General features: G+C 35.2%; 1 protein-coding gene across 12 annotated transcripts in view; it reads left to right on the plus strand.

The window, feature by feature from the left end:
- KLHL13 (kelch like family member 13) overlaps nucleotides 1-13124 on the plus strand; it is a 462679-nt gene extending 449555 nt beyond the window's left edge. For all 12 annotated transcript variants that reach the window (XM_059679895.1, XM_059679896.1, XM_059679893.1 and 9 more), the window contains 3 exons: nucleotides 2173-2968; nucleotides 9006-9119; nucleotides 11545-13124. In XM_059679895.1, coding sequence (XP_059535878.1) covers nucleotides 2173-2968; nucleotides 9006-9119; nucleotides 11545-12032 — 1398 coding nt within the window. In that variant the 3' untranslated portion in view covers nucleotides 12033-13124. The remainder of the gene's footprint in view (nucleotides 1-2172; nucleotides 2969-9005; nucleotides 9120-11544) is intronic.
- The last annotated feature ends 946 nt before the right edge of the window (nucleotides 13125-14070 follow it).

A 14070-nucleotide genomic window follows, 5' to 3' on the forward strand; every position in this document is an offset into this window, starting at 1 on the left:
TGATATAGTCCCATTTATTTTTGCCTTTACTTCCCTTGCCTTTGAGATCAAATTCATAAAATGTTCTCTACAACTAAGGTCCATAAGTTTAGAGTCTATGTTTTCTTCTATGTAATTTATTGTTTCAGATCTTATGTTTAAGTCTCTGATTAATTTTGAATTGATATGTATACGTGGGGCCAAACTGCAATCTACTTTTATTCTTTTGCATGTGGCTTTCCAACTTTTCCAGCACCATTTATTGAAGAAACTTTCTTTTCTCCATTGTGCATTTTTGCCTCCTTTGTAAAAAATTATTTGCCCAGCCCGGCTGTTGTGGCTCAGTTGGTTGAGCATCATTCTGTGCACCAAAAGGTCGATGGTTTGTTTCCTGGGTGGGGCACATGCCTGGGTTGTGGGTTCAATCCCTGGTAGGGGTGTGTACAGGAAGCAGCTGATCAGTGTTCTTCTCTTGGGTTGATGTTTCTCTCTCTCTCCCTCTCCCTCTCCCTTCTTCTCTTTCTCAAGTCAATAAAAACATATTAAAAGTTATTGGCCCATATATATGTGGTTTTATTTCTGGGCTCTCAATTCTGTTCCATTGATTTGTGTGTCTTTTTTTCTGCCAATACTATGCTGTTTTGATTATCGTAGTTCTGTAGTATAATTTGAAGTCAGATAGTATAATACCTCCAGCTTTGGTCTTTTTTCTCAGGATTATTTGTCTATTCAGGGTATTTTGTCCTTTTTCATTAAAAAAATGACACTGGGGCCAAGCAAGCCTGGCTCAGTGATTGAGTGTCAATCTATGAACCAGGAGGTCACAGTTCAATTCCTGGTCAGGGCACATGCCTGAGTTGCACGCACAATCCCCAGTGTGGGGCATGCAAGAAGCAGCCAATCAATGATTCTCTTTCATCATTAATGTTTCTAGCTCTCCCTTCCTCTCTGAAATCAATAAAAAATATATTTTTAAAAAATGACATTAGGATTTTGATCAGGATTGCATTAAATCTGTATGTTGCTTTGGGTAATATGGACATTTTAACTATATTGATTTTTTCCAATCCATGAACATGGAATATCTTTCCATTTTATTGTGTCTTTTTCAATCTCTGTAGTTTTCAGTATACAATCCTTCACATCCTTTGTTAATTTTCTTCCTAGGTATTTTATTTATTTTTTTGTTTGCAATTACAAGTGAAATTTTTTTCATTTCTTTTTCTGAAATTTCATTGTTAGTATATAGGAAAGCAGTGGATTTTTGTACATTGATTTTATATCCTGCAACTTTACTGTATTTGTTTATTGTCTCAATAGTATTTTGGTGGCATCTCTCTCTATATATAATTATATCTGAAAAAAGTGACACTTTTACTTCTTCCTTCCCAATTTGAATGCTTTTTATTTTATTTCTCTTGCCTTCCATAACTATGTTGAATAAAAGTGGTGAGAGTGGGCATCCTTGTCTTGTTCCTGATTTTAGAGGAAAAGCTTTCAGTTTTTCACCATTGAGTATGATGTTGGCAGAGTGTTTGTTATATATGGCCTTGCTGTATAAGAATAAGGTATTATAACTTTTCTGTTAGTGGATCTTCTAGCTGTGTTATTTTTAAGAATCATGAATGAAAGGAGGATTGAGATGAATTATAAGAGAATAAGCCTCTATTTTATCAAAATATCCATCTGGCCAGAATTTTATTAATATTTCTGGGGGGAGGGAAACACATTTTTCAGGAGAGAAAAATACAGCAGGTCCTTGAATAATGTCGTTTCATTATAACATTGGTGAGATGCAGTAGGAATTGAACTCTTGTTTATATCAATTAGCTTGTGGTAAAATTGGTTTCATTATATGTCTTTTCACCGCAGTTCCAAGGACCTATTGACAATATTGAGGACTTATTGTAATTATTTTGACCATAATCAACTAATAACATTTTTTCTTAGAGTAACTTCTAACCTACTGATTTTGAATGATTATATGTTTTTAGTCACCCTTCTACTGGATTAGGTGAAGTTGGTTTGTGAATTTTCTTTAGATGATTAATGTATTTAGTTACGAATCTTTATTAGCATCTATATGGACAATAAAAAGCATCATTTATTCTTCTTCCAGAACAGGTATTTATGTTATCCGGATGTGAGTGTCATGGAAGTAGTCATGTTTTAATTTTTTTATTCGCTTAATAGGTCACTTTAGACAATTGTGTTGAAGTTGGGCGGATTGCCAACACCTACAATCTGACAGAAGTGGATAAATACGTTAACAGTTTCGTCTTGAAGAATTTTCCTGCATTGCTGAGCACTGGGGAGTTCTTGAAACTCCCCTTTGAGCGTCTTGCCTTCGTGCTTTCCAGTAATAGCCTTAAGCACTGCACTGAACTTGAGCTCTTTAAGGCTACCTGTCGCTGGCTACGATTGGAAGAGCCTCGGATGGACTTTGCTGCAAAATTAATGAAGAACATACGATTTCCACTGATGACACCACAAGAGCTGATTAATTATGTGCAAACCGTGGATTTCATGAGAACTGACAATACTTGTGTGAATCTCCTTTTGGAAGCCAGCAATTACCAAATGATGCCATACATGCAGCCAGTTATGCAGTCAGACAGGACTGCCATTCGGTCTGACACCACTCATTTGGTTACACTAGGAGGAGTGCTGAGGCAGCAGCTGGTTGTCAGCAAGGAATTGCGCATGTATGATGAAAAGGCCCATGAATGGAAATCATTAGCCCCTATGGATGCCCCAAGGTACCAGCATGGCATTGCCGTCATTGGAAATTTCCTCTATGTCGTTGGAGGACAGAGTAATTATGACACAAAAGGAAAAACCGCTGTCGATACAGTCTTCAGATTTGATCCTCGATACAATAAATGGATGCAAGTTGCATCTTTAAATGAAAAGCGCACCTTCTTCCACCTAAGTGCCCTCAAAGGATATCTGTATGCAGTTGGTGGGAGAAATGCAGCTGGTGAACTTCGTAAGTTTCTTTACCCTGAAATTCTTGTCAAATAAAACAATAAACAGTTCTTTAACATGAAAGACAAAAAAATGTAGTTAGGGTTACATTTCAAACTGTTTTTTCATAGAAAATATCAGAGGCAAACAGTATGCCTTATCTGGGCATCTATTATTGGCCATGGTACAAATTATATCTCATAAATTCATCAATATGTTGCAAAATATTTGATTTGCACAGTATGTATGGTTTTCATCTTGAAGGTTTAACTACAAAGTGTATCCTGCTAATTTAAATTATAATAGAATCTTGGACAGAAGTTTGGCGTGTTCTCTAATTTTTCATTTTTAAAAGCCCACATACTATTTTACCGAACAGGTTAAAATTCTTCCTTACAGAGCACTGATTTTTATTGTTTTTTTTTTCTTTTACATAATCTGTTACATATCAGAGGCCACATAATAAGATAATTTTCTTTATAGATTAAATGTACAAAGTTCAATATTTTATTTATTTATTCACAGTTTATTTACTGTGAATATTATAATCTGTGACTATTAGTTTTAAAAATAATTCTCTCTTGGTGAAATACCAGTTTTCTTCACTGTAAACTGACCTGGTAAACTTTGATAGTCACTCTTTTTTTCTTCTAACCAAAATTGGTCATATGTACAGTTAACACAGCAGTACTTTGACTATATAAATTAAAAACAGAAGGTATATTTCTGTTATTTTAGATAAAATTGGAATAAGATTGTTGTTCAAAGGGAAGTAAGAAAAACCACATTTTATATCATGCCTTTCATCTCTGTCATGACCATCATTGTTTGGCTTTTCCCCTCCACCCCTCTTTTTTATTTTCTGTTATAGAGTCCCTGTAGTTATCCAGTATTCCAGGTTCAGAATGCTAAGAAAGTTTAAAATATTGGCTTGGGATAAATTAAGAGTAATTATGAGAATATTTCTCTTCAGTAGTCTAAGAAATAAAAAGTAGTTTAATGGATTTGAGAGTAAGCTATTTATCAGAGACAAAAATAACAGCTCTCAGCTCTTACACTTTTCAGCTTATCAGGTCCTTATTTGTTAGTGACATAGTCTTAATGGTGTTGATCTTTCCTACCCAGTTTTTTTCCTCCTTTGTTGTTACAGATATTTTTTTCGAAGACCAAACTTTCTAGATTGTTGGACTAGGTTCCATGACAATGAACCACACAGGTTTCCCAATATATTTTAATAATTAGACTTTTAAAAGCATTTGAGATGTTAGTACCCTGAGGTTAGAATTTCCATTTTAGTCGCCTCAGTCAACCCATACACATTATTTTCATGTTATTATATTATTTTAAACTTATGGTATCTAGAAATATCCACAAGATACAAGCAGTGACTTGGCACTTTCTTAGAAAAATCATGGGTCTAAGATAATCTTTATGAGTTCACAAATTATTTGTCATCAACTCTGGCAGTCAATGGTCATTTTGAAATAGTTTTTCTCAAAGGAAATAGCTCAATTTTTCAGTCTGTGCTTACTTGTTGATGTTATCATCCCTGTTAATATGAAGCTATTAAGTTTTCAATATATGCTCCTCATATTAATTAGAGGCCTGTTCTTCTGAGAATCTATAATCTTTAAGCCAAGAAGAGTCATTACATACAACCAAGAAGCTAGAGGTTTTATTTTTCTGACTTGTTCCCCACCCTGTTTGAGCTCTTCCCATGTTATACTTAGTGGAGAACAAGGAGCAGACTACCCCATTGGGCAAGTGTCTGGCTTCCTTGATCATGTCTTTTAGAAAACATCTCTATATCTTATTAAAAATGATCTGTGTTTCAGTTTGAAAGTGAAAAGAAACGTTTAAAGGCCAACTATTTGATATTCTTTCCCTTTAAAATCATCTCCTATAATCTATAGGTAACTAAACTTTTGTAGAAAATGATTGCTTCCCTTAAAATCAACATACCCAGCAAATCCAGTCTATACTAAGTATTTTAAGTTAAAATATATTGGACATTGTTTTAAAAAATTATATGATTGACTTATCAAGTGCACTCAAAGTAAAATTCTTGATTCCAGGAGAACTTTCAGGCCAAAGGAGCCATTACATAAAACAAAGAAGCAAGAAGCTTCATTTTTTTTTCTGGACCCATCCCACTCCCTTAATGTGTCTCCTATGCTAACTGCAAGTGGGAGCAAGAAGTGAACTGTCCCATCTTGTCACATTCTTTATTATTGATATAACCAAGTCTGATGTAACCTGCCCTGATCACATCCCCAAAGAATAGTATCATTAAGTTCTGGATTCTGTTAATAATGTTTTTCTTTGCATAATTTAAAAAAGTATATGTGTCAGTTCCCCTCTCTAATTATCTTGGGCCCATTGTTTTTGCATAATAGCAGATTTGGGTTCTAAAGAAATTATTTTTTAAATATATTTTTATTGATTTCAGAGAGGAAGCGAGAGGGGGAGAGAGATAGAAACATCAGCAATTTAACAGGTTCATTAATACCAGCACATCAATTATATATAGGCAATGACTATGAAAAGAAAAGTGACACCACTTGCAAAGCATTTTAGATAATTTTAATGCATTTGGCCTTTTAAGTATTTTCATGGAGTGCATGGTATTAAGCCCACAGTACATCAAAATGATACTACTATTGTGTGTATGAGCCTGGCATTTTGCTGAAATATAACTCTTTAGAAACACTGCCTTACTTTGACATCAGGTACAATGGGAAAGTAGGAGAAGCATAAGAATAACTGTCACTTAAGTGAAAAAGGAGTCAGTTATTTTTGGCATCTTTCAAAATTATGTCATATAAGCAATCGATCTTCTATTGAGGTTTTCTATATTGAAGAGAAATATGACAGCTCAGATAGCTTTCACTTCAGTTAAATATTAATAAGGCAAGCTCTCAAATAATGAAATAACTTAATAGAAAACAAGTTAGATTTTTCAAATAAATGTATAATAAACTTGCTGAAATTTATCAAATGCCTCCATATCCCTTAATGGATTTAGGGTTTTCTTCATTAAGCAACAAATCACTAGCTGGCACTCTAGAATTCTAGAGCCCATCCCCCCCTCTATGGGAGCCATCTTTGTCCAAATGGTTTTCTTCAGGACTAATCTCTTTCCCAATCTCCAAGAACATCACCTTTTGGGACCAATTCTGGACTCCAGTGGAATCACCTGAGAAAATAAGATTTCTGGTAATATATGTGAAACAGCCAACCTAAGTGTAATTCTTTAGTTGGATAAGGTATTTAATTTATATACCAGGCTACCAGACTACTGAAGATGAGAGGAGTCAACAAACTTTTGTAAAGGGCCCGAAAAAAATATTTTCAGCTTTGCAGGCTGTAGGAACTCTTCACAACTAATCAACTCTGCTGTTATATTGCAGAAGCAACTATAAGCAATTTATAAACAAATGGATGAGACTATATTCTAATAAAGCTTTTATATATAAAAACAAAAATGTGAAATGCATAAAATTTTCATATATTCTTCCTTTGATTTTTCCCAACTTTTAAAAAATGTAGAAACCTTTCATGGTTTTATCTTGTGGCTCGTAGAACAGCAGATGGCATACTGGATTTGACTTCCTAGCTGTAGTTTGCCTGACCCTGTTCTAGATTTTCCCAGTTACCTCATTACCAGTCCCAACTCTCATATGATGGAACCACTGCTTGTGGCTCCAACTCCTTGCCTTGCATCATCCCTTGTTTCTACCCTATTGAATTTGTGGCACTAAACTTGTAAATATGGAAAACAGAAATAAGGGCATGTATATATACTTTTTAATTAAATATATTCTATCTTAAACTGCTATTGACTTTACTAATAACAACAGCAATTCTGCATGAGGAAATTAGAAATTACATGATGGGAAGAGCTAAAGGAGATCGATTATTTAGAAGACACATTTATAGATGATGAACTATTATATATTATGTTATTGGTGGTTAATAGCCATCTTATACTTAGGGACTTCTGTATGAGAAATTATACATATGTATAGATGGATTATATATGTATAGATGGATTGTTATATCCTCTATTAGGAAAAAAGTGCAATTAACTTACTGACAGAAAAATAGCATTATCTTTCTACATAGGTAAAATTTAATGATCATAAAGAGTGAGTAGTCATTCAATTTCTAGCTTCACTATAAAAGGAATAAGAGGAAACTAGTGGAAACTGCATCAAAACAGATTGAATTAGACATAAGGTAAGGCTGTTACACTCTAGAAATTTCAAAGTTCAAAGCAGAGTTCTTCATTGAGAAAAACACAGAACTGCAGTAAAATCTGTCTTTGACCTCAAACAGATGGGAAAGATAATCTCTGGAAGTCTTTTAAATTTTTAAAAACCTTTTACTGACAGGATGTGTTATTAGACTCCTTTTTTTATCAGCTAAAACTCTATCATTAATTACTTTGCTGATGCCAAGTACCAATCAATCTACTAGATTTTCTATAAGTGTAGGGAGATAATAATGTCCATTCAGTAGGAGTTTGCTTGTCAAGTAGGTGCAAATCATGCTAAAGGCAAATGGAAATGCACATTTAAAGACATCAGTAACTGGAATTAGTCAAAACAGTACTGCAATATGTGGCAGTTTTAGCTCATTATTAATTGTGAAAAAGTCCCCCCATCTTATTTGGGGGAAAGATTTTGCTACTTTATGGAAGGGTTTAGAAGAAATAGAGTTGTTAAGGGTTCAAGCTCGAAGCAGAGAACAAAACTAACAAGGGAATAGATCAGAATGAGAATTGTAAAAGCCTTTGGAGTGAGACTGAAAACTCAAATCTAAACTAAGTGAAAGGGAAATTAGTAAAAGGTGTTAGAGGAGAATTAAGTACTTCACATAGTGAATTTGATGAAGAAATGAAAGTATTGAATAGAGTAGAAAAGTACTCTCTTTCAATTTCTCTCCAGTTTTGCCATGTTATTTCTTAAATAGGAAACCTTGTTCAAAGGATGATTCATCAGTTAGAATTTCATTTGGCTGCGAGTAGCAAAACCTTATTCCAGTGGCTTGATCAAATAGCTCCACTCAGACTTCCGCTTCCATTTCATTGTCTAGAACTATATTATATGGTCATCTCCAGCTTGAAGGGGACCTCACAAGTTGAATTTTATTTTAAATTTGGCACAGTGCTTCCCTGAGAGTGTTATGGTTCTGTTAGTAAGAAAGCAGGGTTAAGGGAGAGAAGAACTCGGGTTAGCAACTGGCAGTATCTGCAATAAATTGTATAAACTTTTCAAGTCAATCTAGACTCTGTGCTTTTAAAAAAGGCTCATGTTTTCTATTTGTCTGGATTGTCATTGTTCTATTTTTGAGTTTATAACAAATTGATATTTAAATAAGTTGAGGTCACTTTTCTAAAATATTTTGTTAAAATTTATAAATTTATTACTGAGAGGAAGTATCACTAATAAAAAGCTTAACTTCATATTATGCTGCAAATCATTTTCAAGTTAAGAGCAGTATTGGCTGCAACAGTGTTGGGTATATACAAACTATTGGCTTTAATGTATAGTTGTAGATAAATTATTGTCAGTGTCCATTTTGTAGCCTGGATATGAAATAAAGCAATAAGCACGAGAACATATACCAAGCAGTGTGCATACTTTTATTCTCAACTTACAATTTTGCTTTATATCTATTAACCTTTTTTTCTATATGGTATATAAACACGGGGGCCTAGAATTGAATTTTTTCCCCTTATGATTATTTTCTTCTCACATTTTTTAAATTGGGAGAAATGTCAAATTACAAATATACAAGAAAAGAAATCCTAGTAATTTCTGCAGTGACAGAAATGTGTTAGATTATTACACTAAGTATCTAGTCTAATGTAACATGTAGTAATGGTTCAAATTATTAATATAATATCAGTAATTAAGATGAGACCCCCAAAGAATATCTCATACCTATAATAGATATGTTTCAGTTAATTGGATATTATTATTCTTCCACCTAAAAATAATTAATTGTAAAATTTGAAATTATGAATTATTTTCTTCATTTTTTTTAAACAACAGCTACAGTAGAATGTTATAATCCAAGAACAAATGAATGGACCTATGTTGCCAAAATGAGTGAGCCCCACTATGGCCATGCTGGAACTGTGTATGGAGGAGTAATGTATATTTCAGGTAAGCACTGATGATTCAAGTCCTATTAATACAATACATAAACTTTTAAAAAAATATATTTTATTGATTTTTTTACAGAGAGGAAGGGAGAGGGATAGAGAGTTAGAAACATCGATGAGAGAGAAACATCGATCAGCTGCCTCCTGCACACTCCCTACTGGGGATGTTGCCTGCAACCAAGGTACATGCCCTTGACCGGAACCGAACCTGGGACCTTTCAGTCTGCAGGCCGATGCTCTATTCACTGAGCCAAACCGGTTAGAGCAATACATAAACTTTTAACTGTCATTATATTTCTATATAATTTTAATAAAATAATCCAGAAAATGGAAAATAAAAATATAATTTATGCTGATTTTAGAAGATAAATGTATTTTGGCCACACACACATATATTTTTCTAATAAAAAATTCTGAACCAGCTACAGTTCGCTTAGTGTCCCCATTACAACTTTCATTCTCAAACTGTTGGTATTTAAATCATTCTTCTGTAGAATTTAGAAAAGAGTCTATTTTAATGTAATGTTCACCTCTGGTATTGAAATTTTCTTTTGTTAGACAGGTTCTTATCATTTGGCTATGACACAGATTACCTCCCAGTGGTCAGAAAACTGGGGCTTGTGAGCCACATATGGCTCTTTGGTCCCTTGAGTGTGGCTCTTCCACAAAATACCACGTGCGGGTGCACACGTACAGTGCGATTGAAACTTCGTGGCCCATGTGCAGAAGTCGGTATTTTGTGGAAGAGCCACACTCAAGGGGCCAAAGAGCTGCATATGGCTCGCGAGCCACAGTTTGCTGACCACTGCCTCAGACAATGTGCCCTCCTTCTGAGGGCCTGCAGTGCCAGGCCAGCAGTTACATTATGAGAACAAAGGTGTTCAGGTGATGTTTGTACTCTGAGTCTCTGAACATTGCCCTATGAAATCTGCAATCAAGAAGGATAAGGGAAAGACCTGGATTGTGAGATTGGCAGGTTTTTTTGTTTTGTTTTGTTTTAAATATATTTCTTTATTGATTTCAGAGAGAAAGGGAGGAGAGAGAGATAGAAACATCAATGATGAGAGAGAATCATTGATCGGCTGCCTCCTGCACACCCCGCACTGAGGATCGAGCCCGTAACCCAGGCATGTGCCCTTGGCTGGAATCGAACCCGGGACCCTTACAGTCCACAGGCCGACGCTTTATCCACTGAGCCAAGCCGGCCAGGGCGAGATTGGCAGGTTTTTAGTGTTAAATTTATGAGTAACTATGAGATGTCTTATATTGAGTCATCCAGAAAATCATACCCTCCACTAATCAAATCATTTATAACACCTATCTATTTTCTGTGTGTAGATGCCATGCCATTATGAGAGCTCCAAATCCTCTGAGGAAAATGACATCTGGATTGTTCTAGTGGTGATTTGGCATAACTAGCATATATTGCATACATGGCCTTCATAATCAAGAGTAAGATAGGAACCATAGCTGAGTTTTCAAACCAAAGAACACTGTTTTGCCTTCTGATAATTCTGTAAAGTCCAAAAATAAATTTTAAAAAAACAAAAGACAAAAGTAGTGATTTCCATCTGACCACCAGATAGTGGAGCTTTGATATGATATAGCTGAAAATTAGTTTATTTCTCTCCCTAATCTTCAGAACATACAATGTGATTCTTTTATTGTAAAGACTGGTTTACTTGTGATCTAAGAATACACTTTGTAGATGATATCAATTCAATTGATCAGTGACCAATTATTGCACATACAAAATTCCATATATATTAAGCTAATTTTTTAACTTTGTAAATGTCCATGCTGATAGAACGTGTCATTAACCACCCTCAGCCCACCTACCAACAACTCTACAGAAACAAATAATTCTGAACATTCTTATAAGCTTGTACATTTGCACAACACTTTCAACTTTTCCAAAGCATTTTGATTTATTTCAATTTGTAGTCATAGTCACAGACCTAATGAAATAATTAGCGTACATGTTTTTATTTAGCAAGTGAGGAAATGGGCACCTAGAATTTAAATGCCCCAGCCCTGTGCTCTGCCCCCAGAGGGTGCCTGCTAAAAGCATTAGGAGTGAATAATGCTTTGTAGTTGGAATATACTGCAGACCCAACTCTAAAAGGGACAACTTTTTTTGTTTTTTTTTCATTCAGTAAAGCCTCTTAAATCCCATGGGTCTCTATTTTACAAAGTCATTGCAATAATATAAACTATATTTTTGCTCTTTAAGAAGATGAAAATGTTATTTTCTTTTTAATCCAGGGAAAGTATATAGAGATGACAGACATTTATAAGAATACTATTCATAAGCTATAAAATGTCATAACTGAGGCTAGAAGTTAATTATCGATGACAGAGAGCCTTTTATTTACTTTTGAATGTTTATAGTTGTTTACCTCATGTCTATTGTTTCCATTATTTAGGAGGAATTACTCATGACACTTTCCAAAAGGAGCTCATGTGCTTTGACCCCGATACTGACAAATGGATTCAGAAGGCGCCAATGACCACCGTCAGAGGTCTGCATTGCATGTGTACAGTTGGAGAAAGGCTCTATGTCATTGGTGGCAATCACTTCAGAGGAACAAGTGATTATGATGATGTCCTAAGCTGTGAATACTACTCACCTATCCTTGACCAGTGGACCCCAATTGCTGCCATGTTAAGAGGGCAGAGTGATGTTGGGGTCGCTGTCTTTGAAAATAAAATCTATGTGGTTGGTGGGTATTCCTGGAATAATCGTTGTATGGTAGAGATAGTGCAGAAATATGATCCAGATAAAGATGAATGGCATAAGGTTTTTGATCTCCCAGAGTCCCTTGGTGGCATCCGAGCTTGCACACTCACAGTTTTTCCACCTGAAGAAACCACACCATCACCTTCTAGAGAGTCCCCTCTTTCTGCACCTTAAGATCACCCCTACAACTAAGATGCTGTAGTCCTATCTTTGCAATGTGTCATGATTCTCTTCTTTTGCTGCCCCCTCTTAAATAGTGTATGTTAGGATTAGCCTCCAGTAATTGATGCAGATATTGGAAAAAAGACAACATTGATGTTATTTGTGCTGTTTGTTTGGCTTAGAGTGTTTATAAAGTGGTAACAAAAACCATTCTGGAAATGTACTCCATAGAAGCTGATGTTTAACATACAAAAAGAAAAAAAAGTTATTGTCTTTAAAATGTTTCTTCAGTGCTTTTTTGATGCTGTGTACTGGGTATGAGGTATTTGTCATCTTACATTAGAAAGCCCAATAAATCACATTGAAGGTGGATTGTAGTAAATATACAACTGTGCTAACTAGGCTTCAAGTAAAAAGTTTTCCTTTCATCTGAGTGTCAAAGGGAGGCAGCCTGCTCCAACAGAAACAATAGACAAAGGTTGCCAACTCGCATGAGCTACCTCCCTCTTTTCATAAAGCATTTTTGACATATCTGTCAACCCACCTGTCTGTGTGGGTGCATTGAGAATATATAATGTTTCTTAGACACACAGGAGAAAGAGTAACTGAAATTCACCAATATTAATTTTTAAAATGCAGCATGCCCCTCTAATTATAAACAAGGTTTGGGAGTTTTTAAAGTGTGTATAAATACATCCACACACATAGAAATATCAAATGCAAAACTTTAGAAATTGAATGGCATGTCAAATAAATGTAAAAAAATAAATTTGTTTAAGAAAGAAGCTTCCATTAAGATGGGAATTCAGTATGTACATACTGAATGCACATATGTAGAGTCATGTTGAATTAAGTGGATGATGGCTGGAAATTTTGAGCAAAAAAAAATCTGTCACTTGACCCAATTTTACCTTCCAAAACTGTAAATTACACCTTCTCCTTTGCTGTTGAGGTAACTTCCATATTGTATGTATTCTGTATACTCTCAGTTCATAAGGTTATTTAGCACAAAGTAAAGCAGCTTCACCTGGCAAGCTGCTTTTGCTCAGTGAATTCAACTTCCATGTTTTATCTTTTTGTTCAATAAAAAAACATTTAATGTCATTTTGGTCTGAAGAATCTCATTGTTGTCTGATTTGACTTCCTTTTATTAAATACTCCCACTTTTTTGCCATAGCAAGATTCAAATGAGCAGAACTGAGAGCACTGAACAGCTTGGATTAATTCATATTAATGACTCATTCAAGGGAAAAAAATGATTTGACCAGATCTAACCTCATTGGTCAAAACTCATTGCTGGTTGTCTTTGAGGAACTGGTTCATGGCAGATGCTAATTGGCTCTTCTTCATTCCCACAGGAATAATGCCAGATATGTCTAAATTATAAAGTCAGTTTCCCGGATCTTCAAAAAGATCCATTTGCTTAATGAGAAGGGATTGTGTAAAACGACGTAAGATATTTGTTCTTGAGCTAGGATGACAAATGAAAAATGTTTTTGTAAAAGATTGTTTGAGGCTTATGTTAGGGCCATGTGCATGATCTTTTCTACTTTATCTGAAAATGACCAGATTGAATCTGAACCAAACTTTTCAATCCATAGCAAAACAACTAGAGTGTTGCCAGATTTCTTCACCAGTGGGTAATTATCAGTGCATATCTCACTACCTCTGTCTTGAATTAAACATAATGAAGAAAAAACAATTTTCCCATCAGTGTTACTTTTGAATGTTGGGAGAAGCCTGGTATGATTTTGAAAGATCTCCTTTGGCAAGATAATTCTGAACTGAGAGCACCTGGTCTAGTGACTTCAGTTCTCTGCTTACAGGCAGAGCAGATTTAGCCATTTGCACATAGTTAACCTCTGCCTAAAAAAAGGAGAGTTTTAGGACAGAATGACGGTCCCGCCACAGTCCAGGGTGGGTGTTCTTGGTCAGGCGGCTCTCCTCCAAGCAACAGTGGTTCTTTCCATCTTGTGGCCTCTTCCGGCTCTTAGTTCCTCAGCATCCTCTCCATTCAGTCAGCAGAAGAAAAGTAGAGCATTGCAGGTGT

This window comes from Myotis daubentonii, chromosome X (assembly GCF_963259705.1).
Source record: "Myotis daubentonii chromosome X, mMyoDau2.1, whole genome shotgun sequence".
Lineage (NCBI taxonomy): Eukaryota > Metazoa > Chordata > Mammalia > Chiroptera > Vespertilionidae > Myotis > Myotis daubentonii.